The sequence below is a fragment of the Streptopelia decaocto genome, assembly GCF_964273445.1.
Source record: "Streptopelia decaocto genome assembly, chromosome: 5".
NCBI classification, from domain to species: Eukaryota; Metazoa; Chordata; class Aves; order Columbiformes; family Columbidae; genus Streptopelia; species Streptopelia decaocto.
In genome coordinates this window covers 72,607,941-72,628,776 of record NC_138659.1, presented here as the reverse complement: position 1 = coordinate 72,628,776, position 20,836 = coordinate 72,607,941, and the positions used below count along the sequence as shown (strand labels likewise).

Genomic DNA, 20,836 nt, shown 5'->3' with positions numbered 1-20,836 from the left:
GCAGCGTGTTTGGCCAGCACTCGTTTCCACAACAGGAGCAGGCGGTGATCCAAATACAGCTGGGCCCACGTCACCTGAATCGAGAAAACAGCCCAAGCTCATCCCCGTGTTTTAATGCGATCTCTTAATGGCTCTTCATGGCAGCGACAGCAGACACCGTGCTACTCAACCCTCTCTTTTGTGCTGTGTAATTCTAGTAATTTTTCAGTAAACACTGATGTTTTATAGAAACTGCAACTCTACTCGAAACTCAGCTCAAAACCAAGTAATTCAGGAGATTTGCAGCTTGAAGTGAAGTACTATAAAGCCACAGTTCTTTCAACACCAAACTGCTGCTCCACAACCCAAACCAGAGCGCGGTGAGGCAGACCCGTCACACGCCCCGCGGACGGACACGGACACGCGGCACCGAGCCAGCGACAGCGCCCGCGGGACAAGGCACAGCCACGCTGCTCACACTCCTTGTGCTGACTAAGTTGTCAGTTAAACATGTCCCTTCATTTGCTGCTGAGAAATTCTTCTGAAAGATATACATGTTTTACATACCTTCTTGTGAGGATTGCACAGAAAATTCCATATGTAGCAAGAGATCTACCACCCAGTCCAGAGGTTTAATAACATCAGGGAGAGGAAACTGGTTACAATATAACCATTCAGCAAACTCCATCAGATAATCAATTTTCTGCCAGTCATTTTCTTGTTTCTATAAAAGTAATAAAGGAAGAGTTTGTTTATATTTAGCGATGGAAACCATTGAAATTATATTCAAAAGTCCAATATAGTCTTAACACAAGAAAAAATAATTTGACAGTGAGTAGTTTTATTGGCATCACATAATCAGAGTTATGCTAAAGGGAATGTAGCAGAAAACTCTACCCCTTAATTCTTTGCTTTATCAAAACTTCTTGCAATTGGTTACTCTTAGACATTCTTCTTTGACAGGACTCAACTGAACTGTTGCTGGATACCAGGGTTCGTCCATACACAGTTTTCCACCTGAAGAGTAATTTCCAAGTGATAACAAGTAACGGTCAGGTCCCTGGCCCCTGCAGCAGTTCACTGTATACCTGCGATCCCCTCAGCCCCTCGAGGAACACCATTCTACCAGCACTTGAACATACAGCAAAAACTGACAAACCTGTAGAGTCATGATGGCATTTTGAAAACAGCTTAACTGTGCAACAGCGCTTCTGGAGACTGGTACCAAGTGACGCCACATGCGTGACAAACAGTCTTCACCTACACCTCCGAATTTCTGGATGTCCATCGCAACCCTGTCTCCCAGTCCGGCCTTCACTGTAGCCATGTGTTTAAAGATCAGGCTGGAAAAAGACCAAAAGCAATTGCAAATTATTTGCATTTGTACCTGTAAAGAAACTTTATGAGTAGGACAGATACACTAGTTCATGTCAGTATAGTACAGAGACATAAAGTTCACAAACTGAGAGAAAAGGGCATAAATCTTTGAACTTGGATAAGACTAAGTAAACAGTTCCCTAAATAGTTTAGTTTCCATTTAATGTAAATGGATTTACAGCCAGGAAACTTTCTGCTCTGTAGCCACATTCCATGTGTCTACCTTCTTGAAAACTTAAGATACCACTTATGTACAAGTTTTAAAAAATGAAATTTACAAATATTATGAACAGATTAATGACTGGAAGCACTACCAATGTATGTCTTCTTCATCCAAAAGACACAACAGTGTTTTCTGTTATAAGAAATGTCAGGGTGACAAAAAGTAATCATAGTATTTTCCCAATGCAAAATAAAAAACCCAGAGTTTTACAGTTCTCAAGAATCAGGATGCTTGTTTTAATAACCGTAAGTCAACCAACTTACAGCCTGTGTCTTGCCTGAGGCAAAACTTCAATAGCTTCATCCAGGACTCTCAGTGCTGCCTCCCAGTCAGCTTTATCCGCATATATATGGAATAATAACCCATATAAGGAGGTTCTTAACGACAGATCTTCCTCAGCACCTTTGAAGTACGTTCAAATGATTTATTAATATACTGCAAAATTAGAATAATGATATCACAAAATACTGGTGGTTTTCTTTATTACCAGATCAAAAGAAGGAAGAACACACCTGGGAGAACGCATCCAGGCGATAACCCAATACTCTGAAAATCCTTTGTGATCCACTGATGCAAAGGCAACATATCTCCCTTCTCCTAAAAAGACAAAAAAGAAGACAAAAAAAAAGCCTTTTATCTTTCGGTTAACATACGTCTTTAAGTATTACTGTACTTCTGTTTAATTTGTAAACCATTTCATATGGTTAGTGTGAACTATTAACATGTTACTTAGACAGCTACTTGTGCTGGGGATGAAAACCACAGCCCCGCCTCCAGAGTGAGCTCTGTAACACAAACCAACACGGAAATAACCAGACTAACATCCAACCAGCTACACCGACTGAAGAACACGACATCTCGACGTGAACTGCCAGAGAACTCCAGATGGGCTGAGGCAACTTCAAAGATCATCTAACTCTCTTGTTTCAAAAGCAGATTCATACACAGTTCTACTGATATACTGACCACTGAATACACTACTATACAGTGTATAGTAAATACAATACCGTTACTATATAGCGTAACTCAGAAGAATCGCTGACATTTTCAGACGGGTGGTTCTGTGTGTATGTGCACTATGGGAATGCAGGTAGGAAACCACACGTGTTTACAACAAGTAAGTCACCTTCCCCTCTCAGGAAAGGCATCCTGAAGTACGCACCCAGAGCTTCGGAGCAAACCAAAACGTTTCTTTATCATCAGCACCGACCACTAAACACAAGCGAAATGAACAATACCTAGTGGATATTCTTACTTGCTCATTTTTAGATTGTGCTTTAATGATATTCTTAAGGATTGTGTCCGTCGGCTCTTCAAGCTGCTCTCTGTCCCGCGGAGAGCCGAGCAAAGGTACGCACGTGTTCCAGAAGTGTCTGGCCGCAAACATTGCCAGGGAGTAATTTCCAGCTTCACCCGCGTACCTGAAGAAAGTGAAGTACAGCTTTATGAACGAAAACAACTATACTCCAGGTACAATAAAGGCTTTTACTTCTAGAAACATCCATGTTACCTGACCTGGGCACCACCGCGTATAATCGCAGCAAGGAGGTATTAGCATATGAGCTTCATACAAGAGTTACTTTCCATTTTTATATACAAAACACCTTCACACATTTAGCAGAAGTAGCAATAATCAGTTACCATATTGATGGGTTTACTCTATCTCTGTGCAATCTTAGCTCAAGAGCCTTCACAAAGAAGAGCAGAAATCTACTCAAGATGTTATCATTGGAATAATCTACATTTTTGGCTTCCTATTATGTTTATTCCTCATTCTAAAACCATTAAAAAATAGAACAAAACAGTTATTAAAATGCCATGGATTTTGCATAGTGCGGTACCACTGTAACACAAGAATATACCCTGAACGCCTCTAGCTGCATTCAAATTATTTTGAGTATATTCCATGTAAATGTTACTTTGAGTTAATAAATTTAATAATTCTCCAGATTGCATTACGGTGCTCTCATGAGTGGGCTAAAGCTTTAGAATTTATCTAAAAATTATGGACTGGTATTACACAGCCACACATTGAACAATCTTACTGCTTTTAAAAGAGCAGGTTTTCAATCTGGCAGCCTTTGCCACTTTCTGGCACAGTTCCATGGTTTTTGGGGTCCATATGCTCACGCACCTTGTCTCAACACTAGACTTGTTAAGGCCCAGCTTTTGCTCACCACTTGTTGTCTCCCTTTTGGAATGTGTTGAGCTATATATTAAATGTATGCTTAGCCCTTCCTGAAAAAGCCCTTGTCGTACCATGCAAAGTTTAGAAAATACAGATTCATCTGCAAGTCGACACCGTCTTAGAGATCCGTTACACCGGCTAGCCTAACCTCACTCATCACTCTCTTTTTAATAATAGAAGGAACAAAGTGTTACAACATCAACAACCTCACATCAGCCACCGCACCTTCATCTTCTAAGAGTTCTAATTGCTACTTTTGCTCATTAGTTTATTTCTTCCAGATAGCACAGAATTCATACCGAAGTCACACATCACCTCCTCGTGCCTACTGACTGTGTAAAGCCACCTTCCCCGCGGGCCGCAGCACCGATGGGGCGGAGCGGACAGCGGCAGAAGGCGGCCGTGCTGGGCCGCCCCGCTCCCAGCGGCCGCGTCACCCCCGTCCCTTCGACCAGACTCCCCGCCACCCCGTGACAGGACGAGGTGCGGCGCTGGATGGATCTACTGAACTGTAAAAATCTGTCAAATCCCTTGTTAACCATCTCAACTCACAACCATTTTTATTTTTGTCAGTCCTGGGAGAGAACATGGTCCTCCCTAAACCTGTAAACCGAATTTTAGGTCTCTTTTATATTAGTCTTCTCTCCAAATAAAACATACCTGGCACTCTGAACAAAGGCTTTTGCTGCTGCTACACGCAAACGTTTTCTTCCACGCCAATTCTGCATGATGCTCTTTCCTTGTATACAGGCAGCAGCGCTCAGCATCTCCTGTCTCGCCCTGTGACCAGGCCTGCGGAAAGGCAGACAGTTCCAACAGCGCGGGTCTGGCAGCCCGAGAACACACCGGTTCCTGCTAATGGTGCTTCCAAGTTGCTGCTGAAGAGATGTCCCCAGCTTTGGAATTTACAAATGCTTCCGCTGACTTTTCTTTTAAAAACTGAAAATATCTTTTTCGTAGCTCTAATTAAAATAATCGCAAAATCATGTTTTTAAAATTGTTATCTACAGTTAGAAAGAGGAGAAAACAGATTTGGGGTTTTCTCACCATTACTCGCTACTGTACATCAGAGCAAGTATTAGTCTTAAGTTAAACCTACATGGCAAGTAATTAAAAACAAAAATAGGGAAAATGAGACAATCTTTGATACTGTCTTTTGAAAAGTCTCTCATGTCTGGTCAAGGATGCTCAGCGCTCTGGAGAAATTCATTTGGACCATATGCCACTACATTGAAAAGAAAAGAATTTAGACTTCAGTCCCAGCAGTTAATGAGTTAAAAAGTAAAAAAGTAAATCAATTCGATATCTTTGCTTAATAGTGATTTTGTAAGAAAAGTAGTGATACATGTTGCAAAAACTTTTAATGTCTTAGCTGCAGTGTGCAATCACATAAACGCACAGGCTGGCGGCTGCTGCAGCCGCTCTGTGGGGAGAACCCTGGTGCGTGTGACCTGTGGCCAGGAGGGGACACCAGGGTCTGACAGGACAAGGTAACAACCAAGTGGAAAACAGATATTTAACCCCTCGTTGAGCTGAGGTCGTGCTTTACGTGGGAGGTAAAGCCCCACAGGCAGCCCCCCGCCCAGAGCCGGCGCCCCCCGGGCGCCCTTGGCAGCAGCAGCAGGGCTCCAACAGGCCACCTTCTGCTCGGAAATTCTGAAAGTGTGACAAGACCATGATTGCCAGGGGCCATTTCCTGCTCCCCAGGAAGACACTCAAATGCCTGTAGATATGACTCACCTGGATAACTAAACCCATGTATCTTCCCGAACAGAAGGCTGCGGTCTGATCTCACGCTGCCTTTTGCTCAGGCTGCACTGCAGAGTTAAAACATCCCCCGTAGCACTTTAGTCACTGGTAAGGACCGAGTCAGCAGAAGCAGGAAAAACTTGCTTTCACCTCCAACAGCAGAGTTTCTTTGTAACAGAGATTCTTTCACTTTTGATTATGTGATCAGATGCATTTACCCTATATACTTTATCTTCAAAACTTAGTTCAGATACACCCCAGTATCATGCAAAATTCCACGTACTTACATCTCATGTTTCTTAGCATCTCTGTTGTGGAAGCACTCATCTGACTGCAACATCCTTCGGGAACAAGTCATCACCGCCTCGTGGTCCCGGGACACGTACCCGAAATACACCAGTCGCGTCAGCGTCTGCAGCTCCACCAGGGAATCCGACCAGCTGCACTCCAGAGCCAGTTTCACTAACTGGGGAGGAAAGGAAACACACCAGACAAAACAAGTTTAAATCTCAGGGGTTCATCATTCTCTTTTCTATAGCACTTTCTGTACAGCCCCCCGGACACGGAACAAGTGTGTGGTAAAACAAGCTAGAAAACCAAAGAGTTACAAGAACAATCAAAATATACAACAGAGAAGCATCGTTCAGCCTGTAGTAAGTATTATAAATGCAGGTGCAAGTGTGCATGCGTTTGGAGCAGCAGTGTCTGTCAGGACTACATGTCCTCAGTCCTCTCCTGAAAATCAGTGGAACGGGACTTCTGAACTTAGAGCCCATTTTAGTTAAGTCAAAGGTAAGAACGGGAGACAGAACTAGTTTTACAACAAGAGTGTTTCATATTGAGTTTCATTGTAGGATCTAAACATCTTCCTTGCTTTTGCATGCATCAGTCAGAAAGTTCCATCTTTTTAAGATAATGAGAATCGTTAATGAATTAGTCATAAATGAGGATACTAAAATACTGCTCTATAAAACTAAGCCACTGAAGTAATAGCTAAAGCTGCCAAGAGTAATTGCATTATAACATGAAGTTTTCTGTTCAAATTCCATAATGCTTCCAATATAGACCCTAAAATACACCTCTCTGAACTGCCTGAAAGGAGCTTGGAGCCAGGGGGGTCGGGCTCTGCTCCCCAGGAACAAGCGCCAGGAGCAGAGGAAACGGCCTCAAGTTGCGCCAGGGGAGGTTGAGGTTGGATCTGGGAACAATTTCTTCCCCAAAGGGCTGTGGGGCATTGAACAGGCTGCCCAGGGCAGTGCTGGAGTCACCATCCCTGGAGGGCTGGACAGACGGACAGGAGGTTCTCAGGACATGGGGCAGGGACAGGGGTGGGTTATGGGTGGACTCGATGATCCTGAGGGGCTTTTCCAACCAAAATCACTCTGTGATTCTATAAAGTTTTCTCCACAAAACACGAATGGTCAGAAGTACAGTTCTGTACAGAATTCACCTGAACCCATTATGTTCGTTTGATGTTATTGTTAGGGAATAGACTGCCTTAGCTTATCGAATTATACTGCTTCTTATAGAACGTATCTAGAAACTGCTTATCTACAACATGCTCGGTATAAGTAAGTTTGCTTAGAATAACTTGTGCAAGCTCTAAACCTGTGAACTTTCTGATCCGTTAAATAAAATGGCCTCAGACCCTTCCATCCCTGCAGATAAGTAAATGAACAGAACAGCATCTAACAGAAGATAAGAAACAGAAGAATGCTTTGGCCACTGTCAATAACTTATTTTTCTCCAGCTGCAAGTGCAAAATAGAAACTGGACTTTGATGGACGGGCTGCCAACACAAACGAAGGGACATGGTGAGAGCGGGAGGCTGGCCCAGCTCTGCGGTGAGAACAGGAACAAGGGGACGCGGTGAGAGCTCGAGCTGCTCTGTGGGGTGTCCTGTGAATTATCCAAGAAGAATTTCTAGAATCCGTGTCTGAGTCTCTGCTACAAAAAACCTCGGGAGAAGAAATCTCCTTAACAGTTATGGAAATAATCTGTTAGAGCAACACGGGTCACCCTAACACGGGCGTTCTAATGCTGCCTGTCTCCTGGGTAAATGAAAATATTCAGTCACAAATACCTTCTACCTCCTCTCGTAACTATTTAACCTCCTGGAAAGTTTTCAAGAATTAATGGTACAATGAAAACATCAAACTGAAGTTTCCCTCTATCCACATTGAAACTGAAATTACACTTATACTATGAGATTTCTTAAAACCTGAGAGCTAATAAACCAAAACTACATACCTGAGATAAGCTGGGAACAGCGAAGTCCTTGAGACCCAAGCCGTTACATGAATACATTTCCAGACCAACGAGAAGTCTTGCTGTAGCATCTTGTGCTTCATCATTATTCTAAGCAGAAACAAAAAAATCACATAAACAGTGTTTTTTTTGGTCTGCATGTAAACATTATCAAGGACATTAATTGAGATGGTGAGGTAATCATAACAACAACTACGTTTGAAAACCCCGATTTCCATTAAGCAAGTCTTCCACTCCTTATCGTGCCCTTCAAATGGAGGATTTTATGTAATAATTTATTTTTAATTAACATTGTGAACTCTGAACTACTACAGTTTCAACATTAGAAAAAACATAGCAAGAATACAATGAATGTAAATTTAATATATCACTGAGAGATTAATGGCTTTATAGACATACTAAAATAAAAATATAGGAATAAAATATTAATTTCCAACTTACTAGGTCCATATTCTATATACAGACAATATTACATGTTGATATAAATAGGGCTGATTTGTCTTAACATTCTTAGTGTAGCCATTTAATCATTTTAAATGTATGAATTCAAAACTAAATATGTTATACAGTCATCATAACTAAAAACACACGATAGAGTTAAGAAATGCAAACTCACAGCTATGCCTGAAGTGGAAAGTCTGCTGTATTCCATAAAGATTTATGGGAACTACAGCCAGAATTTATTGTCACATTGTATCCAAATACACAGAAGAAAATACATGTTGATAATTTCAGTCATTATTAAAGGAATGTATGAATTTAATTTCCGTTTTTCAAAGGCAGGTTTCACGGTTCTGCAGGGTTTCTGAGCGACAGTACCTCCTGCTCCGTCCCGGGCTTGGCCCCGAGCGGCTGCTGCAGCAGCTGTTTTGCCTTCACCCAGGCAGCGACGATCTGCTGTCGAGCGGCGATCGGGGCCGCGTCACCGGCTGCGGCGCCGTCCGCCACGGCCAGGGCAAACTCACAGATCTGAGCACCGAGAAGGGAGAAACATGAAAAGCTCTTTGGATGGAACGTGCCATCGATTCGTTCTTCTAAAGTCACCAGACATGCACCTCCAAGCCTGGTGCCAACCCGCAGGGCAAACGCGAGCTCCAGCGCCGAGCCGCAGCGCGACCTGCGGCGGCAGCAACCGTCAACCAAGGGAGCTTTTCTTTTGGCAAAAATTTCTATGATTTAATTTATATGAACTGTAATATATGACAGCAGACCAAGAAAGACACCGAAACCGAGGGGCTTGTACCTCTAAGGCAGCTTTGATATCAGGAAGTCCACGGGGATCCACTGAAAACGACTGGATGATATCTGCTCTTTCATGGTTCTTTTCCAAAGCTTTTCTGCTTCTGTCTGCAGCTTCTTCTTTCTCCTCAGCAGGTTCTGGCTTTGGAATCCAACGCAGAATTAGGCCCCGAGCCACAGCATTGCACAGCATCAACAGAACCACAGCGCTTCTGTAGAGGAAAACAAAAATGACAAGTGCACACTGCATCAGATCAAAAGGAGAGGAAGCAATAAGGTTCATTACTTTTGAGTAATAAATGATACTTGAAAGTACAGATTTTTTTTTTTTTTAGAAAGAAAAGTTATGGATGTTACAAAAGATCTCCTATTGGAAAAACTGTTAAAATGGTTAAACACACAAAAACCACAACCACTTTTACAGTTTACATTCTATTTTTTCAGCTCTTTCTACAATTGAAGCTTCTGTTTCCTCACAGAAAAATCATTTTTATGTCAGACAAACACATTTAAAATGTATTTTTTACTAGTGGGCTGCTATGCACGAAAATACTAACTATTTCCTAAAAAATTAATCTAAGCAAAACCTCTTCCATAAACCCATTTATTTATTACACTGTATTATTGTCAACCAACCAACCCCTGAGCTGGAGTTACCCTTTTTTTTGTGAAAACATGAGCTGTTATGACTGAGAGGCTATTGCGGCTACATGGTAATATACGTATCAGAATTAGTAAGCGCACGAGCGGCACTTCAGGCCTCGCTCTCCAGCGTGCTGCTGCCGGCCGCACCGTTTGCCCGGTGCCGAAGCCACATCAAGAATGTGCTAAAATCTCTAGGATTCTGCCCCACAGTCAGATTTGACTTGAGCGTCCCCTCCGTCAGTCTCTCCCATTGCATTTACAGGATTCCTCCAAACCACTCTCGAATCCATGTTCCCATTTGCAGTCTATTGTTCTGCACGTTCCCTTTGTTCTTTTCTCTTGTATTTCAGAATTCTGATTAGAAAGACTTACAGTGAACTATATTTACAACATAATTCCACTTCAGAGCAACTGACGCAAGCAAACGCATCTTGAGCTGTCCTACAAACTCAAAGAAAATCTCCCTGATTCTACCTGACTAGCTTTACAAAACGCTGCTTTCACGTACACACGTCACTGTTGCACAAAGAGAAATCAGTACTGCTCGGTCCAAAATTTATATAGATTATGTGAATAGTAACAAAAAACAAATAGAAATTACTGAAAAGTCATTTCACACCACAAAATTAATCTTCTGAACGACTCTGTATGTACCAAAGTCCTTCTACTACTAATAAAAGGTAGCAGTGAAAGTCTTTCACAGCACAAATGTTTTTCTGTTTTAGAAGAAAAGAGCACGCTGATAACCAAACCCGTAAACTCACCCGTTCTGTCCCACACTCCTGATGGCTCCCAGCAGAGCCTGCAGATCCGCCAGGATGTCCCGCTGCCTTCCTGCGGAGATGAGGTGTCTGCTGTAGTTCAGGACGTACACCGCAGCGTTGTGCACGATCCAGGCTTCCTTCAGCTCTTCTCCTATTTCAGCTGCACGCTGGAAGTTCTCCATAGCATACCGAGATAAGTGGTCTATCCATAAACTACAGAATTAATATAAAGGAGCTGTTATTCCAAAACTTTGACACTAGAAGGAATTGTATCATAAGGTTAAATATGCAGTAGCAGATCTCAATCAACAACACCAACATTTTAACTACTTTTCAGTTGCATTTATTAAGTCTTCACCCATTAACTTGTATTTTACTTGGATGAGGAGATGACTCAGGGAAGGAATTAGCACCAACATGAAATGAATAGCCTCTGACACTCGAGCGCTATTAGCTTAAAAATAGTGGCTATAGGTCACGCTTCATCCCCACGTTTGTTTAAAGCGGGTGTGTGGCTCCACGCACCGGCGCTGCAGATCATGGTGCCGCGACAGGGCTCTGCTGGAACAGACACGAGACATCCGCTCAAGAGCAGAGGAGCCGGCTTTTCCACCTCCAACCGCTCGCGTTCCTGCTCTCAGCGAGCTCCGGGTGGCCTGAATCGCTCGGTTTTAGCAGAACATCATCTTTCTCATAGTCTAGACAATCACTTTTTTCAATGACTTTATTTCTTTTTTGTCCTTAGCTATCAAGATGTACCATTACTTGAAAAAAACAATATTAACAACAGGGTCTTGAGTGACCACCCAGAGCGGCCGCGGCTGTCACAAAACCACAAGTGGACACGGGTAATTCCACGTCAGCAGAGACCAAAGGGCTCTTTCCTGGGAGTTTTTTATCTAATTGGGTAAATTCAAAAACGGCTTAGTAGCAAATTTTGGAGCAATGTCCTCATGTCCTTTGTCCCTCGGTTCTGATCAGTTCACGGCTTTCCCATTTTACTGAACATTTGTGGATGGTGAGAAAGCATCACTCAATGATCAGAGGGCGGGCGGCCGTGGGGACGCAGCACGGACGCCCTGCTGTCCCAGCCACGGCCAGTACCCGCATGAACGCCAACAGAGGAGAGTTTAAACACCAGCTTCGGAACTCTCCCCATCCTCTCCTTCGCAAGAAATGATTGTGAGACCAGGAAAAAAGATACTTGCTGTGTTCCAATCTCCCTTATTAATTTCAGTTGATTTGATGGAACAGATTAGTGTTGCAAACTGACATAATTCATTGTATGTATTCAGGTACTCAGATATCATTATAGTTATAGGAGCCATAATGCAAGACAAAGAGTTTTCTGATTCGGGGAAATGTATTTTTAAATATAGAATTTCATGGTCTAAATGTCAATATAACACGGATTTAATAGTTTTTAAGGCTGGGCTATTACCTTCTAGATTTCAGAGAATTAAACGTTAAATGAAAAATAAAATACACACCCCAGAATGAAAGCAAACTAAAAAAAAAATATTTCAAACTACTTTTTAATATTCTTTTCCTTTTCCCACCACCATGAATATCTAAAAATATGAAGCATCTGGTGACAATGAATTTTAGTAACTAGAAATAACTTCAGCAATTATCATCGGCATGGTAATAACACTCTGTTAGACATTAAGGAGAAGCACCTGTATGTGTTCCACTCTGCATCACTTTCAGGAAGACGTGGACCCTGCCTCCCGCCCCCTGGAGGCTCAGCGCGGCCGTTCAGCTCGGCGCCCTGCAGCCGCAGCAGCTGCACCGTCGCCTGCAGAGACAGGGAAGTCAACCCGCCACCCGCTGTAACTGTGAGAACTCAGTACTAGCGCTGCTACCTCTTCAGAAGTTAAAAAGCACAAAATGCTTTTCCAAATGTTGTACAACTACATGAAACACCATGTAAAATAGTCCATAATACTGCAATTGGATGCAGCTAATTTTACTAAATAATTTCATTGAGAAAAGAAAAAATTAGGGTTTTTTTTTAATCATATTGGAATTTCAAGGATCCAGAAACACAATGTCACATGTCAAATATTTACTATAGAATCCCTTGTAAAAGTGTTAGCACCACCTCTAGTGAAACTATTGCTACAGTTTCAGTCACACAGATTTTGGTTCAGATGCTTCATGAAACTACTTCTTCCTTTAGTTCCTCTGCAGACAGACAATAATTGAACTCAAAATTCCAGTGCTTTAAGATTTATAAAATTATACATAAACCAAAACCAAATTAAACAAATATTATTGACAGCTGTGTAATTTATTTACCTCTCCATTAATGAATCTTATTTCTGCTAATATTCTGAGTAAATCCCTTTCAAAAGAGAAGGATTTATCGGGCAGTAGCGGTTGTCTTGGAGAGCTGTCACCTTCCTCATCCTTCAGAGTCGCACCAGCTTTCTTCTTCTGTGCTACAACTAAATAAATAGAGACATAAATCCCCTATTGCCATGCAAATAAGAAAAAAATCACTTTCATTTTGAAATTTAAAAATCCCTACACATTCTTAAATCCACGAGAAAGTTATCAAGTACAGACTTACAATTATTTTACTTCTTTTTCATCAGTACAATTCATTGCACTCAGCGCCTCTTCTTCTTGAGCAGTGCTGAGGGCTTGGTTACCTGCAATTTTGCTGCACCTGCGCATAAACCTCAATATTTGCAACAAATAACTTGCTTCAGTCATAACGTGCATACTGAAATTACATTGATATGAATATAACCCATGGCCTCCAGTTCAATGTCACTGCTGCAGCAGAAGCGGAGTTCCAGGCGCCATGCACTGGCTAAAATCCCGGCGTGTTTCAGTCACACAGCGGGTGACTTTCTGGCAACACACACGTCAATGGAGAGGAAACAGCACGATTTTCCTTTGGGTTAGTAATGAAGAGAAAGACGAACACAAAGAGCGGGCACGGCAGCTGTCCCGCGGGCTCCTTCTGCACCAGCGGCCAACAGCGGGTGCTCCAGGAGGGGCATGGAAACACGGTGCATGAGGCTACTGCTCCTGGGACCCTCAGTTTTCCAGAATCTGCACCCAAGAATCTCGTGAACCAGAGGTTCAACCCTCTTAAATAAAATCTAACTTATTAGTCTGTGTCTAATTTTCTAAACCATACTTAGATATTCAAAAAGAACTTTTGAATTTCTGATAAAAAGTAATATCTTTGTTTTGATAAAGCTCGTGACACTGACTGGACCGTTCCTGGCTCCCGGATCAGTCACACGTTTACTTTCTCCAGTCTAGCCACGTTTCACATTTCATCTCTTCTCTAACTAAAGAGAAAAAGAAATACGTACCAGAACGTCAGGGCAACCACGCACCAAAAGCATCATTAAGAGGAACTGGAATGTTTGGGTTTTTTTCTGTAACTCTAGAATGCCTTGAATCATCTGCCCTTATTCAGGCCTCACAAGCCAGCAAGCCTCTGTAGGGGGTCATCGCTCTACAATTATCTTTGCTCTATCCTCAATCTGACATATATAAAGACAACCTTTCCTTTTTCTCACCTTTGATCCTCAATCAGTAGTCATAAAGAAAAATCAAACAGGGCATGGAAATGAACAGCGCCAGCAGCTCTCGAGAACTCCGGCCAGCCGCGCTCTGTCCTCCGGCTCCACCACCCGCGGGCAGCGCTCCCGCCGCGCGCTGCCGCACGGGCTCCCGCGGCTCCGGCGCCGCGGCTCCTGCGCCGGACACGCCCGCGGCTGGGGAGCGGGAGGCCCCCGCAGGACGGACCTCAGTGCCACAGAACCGCTCCGCTCATAGGGAGCAGCATCGGCCACCTTCCGCAACCCCGTGACTGCCACTGGACCACAGGAAACACGTCTGAAAGCGGTGAAGTGTCTCCGTCTCCCGCCTGCCCAGGAAAAGGGCTGAGGCTGACACAGACAGAATTATAAAGTCCCGTAAGCATTCAGAGCATGAGAAAGACACCGTTACCTTGGAGATGCAAAACTTGTGAAAGAGAAACACAACATACCAGTTCCTATTAATGATGCCTTTGGTGCGTGATTGCCCCAAGTTTCTGGTAAGTATTTCTTTTTCCCTTTGGTTTGGAAAAGAGATGAAAGATGAAATATGGCTCGTCTAAAGATGAAAAACTCATGGAAGAAAAAATAGGGCATCAATTTATCTGTTAAGGGGACCTTGGAAAAAATCTAGAGGAAAAATGTGGAATAGGTTCAATAAACATTGGCTAGAGAAAAAAAAAACAGCCAGAGGGGTGTCCATTTATTCTTAAAGGTGAGTTTTTCAGCCCCCGGGCAAAAACCACTTTAACAGAGACGGGCAGAAGTGAAACAGCCCGGGGTTCGGACGCACTCTCCCTGGACCGAGAACACGTTCGCGGCAGAGCCTCTGGGAGCAGCGCTGGAGACCTCGCAGGGCCGCTCACACGGAGCACGCGTGAACAACGGCACCACGTGAGCCCCGTACAGAGTGACCCATGGTCCACCTTCCTTCTGCTTCCCAGGTAATGGATAACATGGACCTAGGTGAGCACCAGGGAATGAAGCAGTTTTCTCAGGCAGATACATTTCATCGAGCCTCTCCAGCACTGCTGGAGCGCTCCTGAAGGCAGAATATGGTGTCAACAGAAAAACGGACTGACCCACTTCTAGATCCAGAGGTACAAAGAATGTTCCATGTGTGCCAAGACACAGGGACAGACAAGAGCTCGGGAACTCTGGGGATGGGAAGGAAGAAAATAAAACTGGCTACTCCTTCACGTAACTCTCATGAAAGAGGAAAGAGTTCTTACGACATTCACAAAAAGCGTTCACTTACTTTCTCTCGGTTTTTTCGCCTTCCTAAACCAAGCATCATCGTACAAGAGACAGAACCTGCACGCTGCGCGGCAGACATCCCAGACTCCGTGTGCGCGCGCAGCTCTGGCCAAATCTGCCCAAAGTATCACTCTAGCCAAGAAAAAACACACATAACATTACCTGATAAGCAGGAAATGCTAAAAAAATCATGTCAATAATAATGGTCATCGAAACTTAAATTTTAAACCTAATAAAATGAAGGCTTCCCATCAGTAGCGAAGATAACACTGTTGCTTTAATTTAAGCAAACAATCCCCTCAGCATATCGAGGCTGGTACTGAAGTTTTGCTTTGGATAGTAACTATACAGAAATGCCAAAATGTGTGTGACATCCCTAACCATCTAATAAAATAAACTAAGTACTTCAAAACTCATCTCGAGAATTGCAAAATAAGTCTTACACGGTATCATCAAATAACCACTGCAGCGAGAAACTTTGCCACTGGAGACTCCCACGCGAGACCAAAAGATGCTTCTTGCCCATGGTAATTACCTCTCTCTGTCATCTCCTTGTAGGTGTTTCGAATCCTCATGAGCTCTCTCCACGCTGTTCCAATGATGCTGTGCTTTGGCACAGAGCTCGCTTGCTTGGCTCCTACTGTCACCCGAGAAAACTTCGCAAAGAAAAAAACAGTTTCAGGCAATGTTTAAGTATTAAAAAGCCACATGAAGCGTATGCAACTTGATTTGTATCTACTGTCTGAAACACACAAAACCCAGCCCTTTTTTCAGGCCCTTAAGTATTTCCAAACCCAACTAACCAACAAGGAAAAGCCCAGTCTACCAAGCATCTAATTCTGGTTTTCCTGTATCTTCAGATACCGCTGTCTCACACAAGACTGATTTATGCTTGTTGAGCCCCAAATCTCTCACGTACACCTCTTTTCTGACCGGACATGCACTGCTCTCATTACATTAGCCTCACTCAACAGTAAATGGATGATGCAATACATAAAGTTCACAATCACGCCAAATTTTAAGAACACTTATCTAATCAAATACATTTTTCAATCTATATTAAAGTTGGCTATTTTGTTATATATTGGGCAAAAACAAAGAAATAACCAACACAAAAAAATGATGCAAAGGAGGAACAAAGTGCCCCCCAGATAGAAAATTCCCCAGCGGTACCCATAGACCCAGCAGGGATCATTTCTGCAGCGCAGCGATGCAGAGGAGATGTTTTGCATTAGAATACAGGTAACTTGACTGTGACTGGGAAATCTGATGAGTTCGTACATTCACCTGAACCCAAGCAACGGCCCCTAATGGAATGCAGACCAGGTATCCATTTGATCCTCAAAAACATTGCCAAATAACAGCAAGAAATACATATAAAGTCTGTCTGGCTTTAAAAAAAGTACACAAGCAGGTTCACTTCCCTTCAGTCACAATAAGAAGAGGAAGTGAACGGCCCACCACTCCTGGTACAAACCTCTTGCAACGCATTACCCAGCGTATGGCGACGCTGCGTTACCCAGCGGCGCACAGACGCTGACAGGGTAATACATAACGGCAGCTATATCATGGAGGCTGGGGGGTAAATAATGGTGTTGTCCTCTGGATCTACGGGTACAGCTCTCACTAAATTAGGCCAACACATGCACCAAGATGCACAGTTATTTAGTAACTTAAAAGAAACAAAATAACCCTACAAATCTAGTGTCCTGTCCCATGTATATTTTAATGACACAGTTGCATATATATTTTCTTCCTCCTTCAATAACCATGTTTAAGTTTGTGGTAATGCATCATGGAAAACGCAAAACGCTCGCTCTTTGGATGACAGCCTCAGGAAGAGCGGGAATATCTCCAAACCGTTTCACAAGAAATGGGATCAAATGATAGGAAGTACTGTAATAATTGCAATATAGTGATAATCTCACTCATTTTAGTGGTTTATCTTAGAAAGTTCATGTGTAGCGAGGTTTATTCTGAGGAAGTTTGGATATAATTTTACAGTTATCGCCTCAAAATTGAAGAGCAACTAGAAACACGCACACTTTTGCTTCCCTTCATTGCGCAAATACGATGCATTTTATCAGCTTAAGTCATGCATGAAAATGTTTTCCAACCAAACCATTTTCACACACTGAACCGTCCTGCGCGAAGCGGGGCTGCTGCCTGTGTAAGTAACACCGACTTGCGTGCCGTGAGCTGACCGGGTCTGGGATGCGGACGCGCGAGCGGAGCCCCGCGCCCCGGCGGAGCAGGGAGCCAGGCGGCGGGAGCCCGCGGAACCCCCGCTGGCGTGCGGAACGTTCAGTCAGCGACGAGACAAAACAGCTCGAGCATCCTGGAAAACCTGCTCCTGTCCGCTCCTCAACAACCAGCTGTGCAGCCCCAGGGCTGCCTGTGGCACATGGAACGTGCCTATTTGCGACCCATGTTTTACAAAGTAAATGCAGATTTCATGACTAGATCTCTGTGCAAAACTCGGTCTCTCAAAAGCAAGATTTCAAATAGAAAGACAATTACAATATGGAACGAATAACCACCATTGTATGTAATTAACACAGAATATTATGGGGTGAAAACCGAGAATACCACTTAAAATTGACCTTAAGTAAGAACATTCAGGAGTTGATTCAGATTAATTCAGAGGGGAAAATGATAATAATTGCTCTTCCAGGATCACGATATAAATCTTAGACCCCTACTGAAATCAACAGGCGCTCTGCCACAGAACCGAGCAGAGCTGTCCCTCGCCCTGTGTCGCCGTGTCCCCTGCACCGCAGCGCTCCCCGTCCCCTTCCACGTCACGTCCGGCCTTCGAGGCTGCGCAAAGCAGTCAAAGTCAAGCACAGTACATTTTAGTCACACATATGTACGTTACCTTTAGCTTCGTTTTCACTGTCAAGGACTACTTTAAATGAATCAGGAGCTAGTGCAAGACCTGCATTTATCAGAAGGGCCCTCTTTTTCCTCACATCATCCTCCTGCTTTCCCCTTTTAGCCTACGGAAAGAAAAGAACGGTTATAAGGTTCACTTTTATTATACTTGTGTTGATCTATCTATCTATCTATCTAATTTGTTTAGAAACGACATTTAAACGGAGTAAACTTGCATGGAAAAGCATCCAAATTAGACAACAAAGCTTCAATTTTCTTTGTCTTAATAACAGACATAAACTCACCAGTGGCTTTCCAGAACTGATTTTAGGTTCCGTGAACAAACCTTGATTTCTGTGAATATCCCAAAATGGTGTGTAGCCGGAATGTCTTTTGGCCAGCTAACAATCAGTTGCCAACATGATTTTTGTTCAGGTGCTGAGGCACCATAACAGAATTAGATGCAGTAACTCTTGGCAATGACTACACTGGGAATTTAGACTGTATTATTTAGTGTCACTTGTAAGCGTGATGTAATACTGATTTATTAATATTTCAAAGCCAGCTGGGATGTTGAGCTATTTGGCCACTGTTGCTCTCATTAATTAAAACATTGTTCCATGCAATAAAATCTTAACTCTTTTAATTACACAAATAACCTCCCCTCCTCCAGAAATAAGCTTTGAACGCAACAGGGAGCACTCCTCTGTCGTGACCGGCAGCGCGGGAAGCGGCGGGACCACGACAGCCTGGGCCATCTCGGGGCCGCCAGGGCGGGCGTGCGGCAGCCGGGGCCGCGGGCCCCGCGCACGGCGGCTCCGCAGCAAACCTGCCCCGCACTGCCAATGCTCCGCAGTAAACCTGCCCCGCGGGCCCCACGCACGGCGGCTCCGCAGCAAACCTGCCCCGCGGGCCCCGCGCACGGCGGCTCCGCAGCAAACCTGCCCCGCGGGCCCCGCGCACGGCGGCTCCGCAGCAAACCTGCCCTGCACTGCCAATGCTCCGCAACAAACCTGCCCCGCGGGCCCCGTGCACAGCGGCTCCGCAGCAAACCTGCCCTGCACTGCCAATGCTCCGCAACAAACCTGCCCCGCGGGCCCCGTGCACAGCGGCTCCGCAGCAAACCTGCCCCGCTCTGCCAATGCTCCGCAACAAACCTGCCCCGCGGGCCCCGTGCACAGCGGCTCCGCAGCAAACCTGCCCTGCACTGCCAATGCTCCGCAACAAACCTGCCCCGCGGGCCCCGCGCACGGCGGCTCCGCAGCAAACCTGCCCCGGCTGCCGACCTCATTCTGCACGGTTACCTGTTCAATCAGCAACGCTGCCCGATCCTCTAGACGCTCAGGCGACTTATACAGCATGGTGCATAACTGAAGACGTTTCAAAGACAACTTTAAATATTCTTCATACTGCCCGCCGTTGTTTAGATGTAAAGCTTTTTGCAAATGTTCCACGGCAGCCTCTATTCTGTCGCCATCCTCTTCAATACGAGCTATTTCCATGTGAACTTGGCAACGCAACAAAACCAACATGCTGAGGAATATGAAATTAAATGTAAACCATTAAAATGAGGCAAACTAAAATTAGACCTAAAAATTACTGCGAAGTGAAACTCAATAACTAAAAGCTACTCCAGTATGAAAACATATTCCCTTTTTAACTCTCATTTTCACTACCCTGACTTTTTAAATGAAATTACTTAGAAAATACAACTGCATTTTGCTTCCATTAACCCTGCATGAGAAAACACAGCCATGAGGAAGCACCACATCTTGTAAACTAACTCATCTTTGTGTATTAGCAGAATTCTTTTCCAGTACCACACTCAAGTTAAGACTTAGGAATGCAAATCAGGTATTTATTAACCCTCAGAGAGACCAGGATGTACTGGAGAGTGGCCACTTTTGCTAAAAGTTCGTGAGGTTTAAGTAGAAGCAAATTGTAACACGGAGCCCGGCTGTCCCGGCTCAGCGGTGAACACGCTCGCACACGCTCGCTGCAGCAGCAGCTGCCCCGGGGACCCCCGGTACCCTCTGCCCCAGCACCTCTGAGCCCCGGTACCCTCTGCCCCAGCACCTCTGAGCCCCGGTACCCTCTGCCCCAGCACCTCTGAGCCCCGGTACCCTCTGCCCCAGCACCTCTGAGCCCCGGTACCCTCTGCCCCAGCACCTCTGAGCCCCGGTACCCTCTGCCCCAGCACCTCTGAGCCCCGGTACCCTCTGCCCCAGCACCTCTGAGCCCCGGTACCCTCTGCCCCAGCACCTCTGAGCCCCGGTACCCTCTGCCCCAGCACCTCTGACCTTCCGTACCCTCTGCCCCAGCACCTCTGAGCCCCGGTACCCTCTGCCCCAGCACCTCTGAGCCCCGGTACCCTCTGCCCCAGCACCTCTGAGCCTCGGTACCCTCTGCCCCAGCACCTCTGACCTTCCGTACCCTCTGCCCCAGCACCTCTAAGCCCCGGTACCCTCTGCCCCAGCCCCAGGGACCCCTGGTACCCTCTGCCCCAGCCATGATGGTTTTTAAAAATAATTTTTAAATTGTATGTTTTTAACAAATAGAAGTTACGTTAATACAATAGTCTAAACCCCATTCCGACACATTTACTCTAACTGCCGCTTTGGAATTTTCTCACATGATTAACTATTTTCATTTCCTAACAGATTTCAATATTTGCTACAGGCCACTAAATGGCATAAGACTTTGCCTG

General features: G+C 44.5%; 1 protein-coding gene across 1 annotated transcript in view; it reads right to left on the bottom strand.

The window, feature by feature from the left end:
- The window catches only part of CFAP46 (cilia and flagella associated protein 46), a gene marked incomplete at its 5' end in the record, with an annotated part of 73,847 nt that overhangs the window by 36,081 nt on the left and 16,930 nt on the right, over positions 1-20,836 (bottom strand). Inside the window, 17 exons of the mRNA XM_082054212.1 lie at positions 547-703; positions 1,139-1,322; positions 1,843-1,981; positions 2,092-2,176; positions 2,835-3,000; positions 4,428-4,559; positions 5,804-5,982; positions 7,767-7,874; positions 8,604-8,753; positions 9,136-9,235; positions 10,433-10,645; positions 12,112-12,230; positions 12,734-12,882; positions 15,257-15,387; positions 15,791-15,911; positions 18,134-18,254; positions 19,434-19,662. Coding sequence (XP_081910338.1) covers positions 547-703; positions 1,139-1,322; positions 1,843-1,981; positions 2,092-2,176; positions 2,835-3,000; positions 4,428-4,559; positions 5,804-5,982; positions 7,767-7,874; positions 8,604-8,753; positions 9,136-9,235; positions 10,433-10,645; positions 12,112-12,230; positions 12,734-12,882; positions 15,257-15,387; positions 15,791-15,911; positions 18,134-18,254; positions 19,434-19,662 — 2,483 coding nt within the window. The remainder of the gene's footprint in view (positions 1-546; positions 704-1,138; positions 1,323-1,842; positions 1,982-2,091; positions 2,177-2,834; positions 3,001-4,427; positions 4,560-5,803; positions 5,983-7,766; positions 7,875-8,603; positions 8,754-9,135; positions 9,236-10,432; positions 10,646-12,111; positions 12,231-12,733; positions 12,883-15,256; positions 15,388-15,790; positions 15,912-18,133; positions 18,255-19,433; positions 19,663-20,836) is intronic.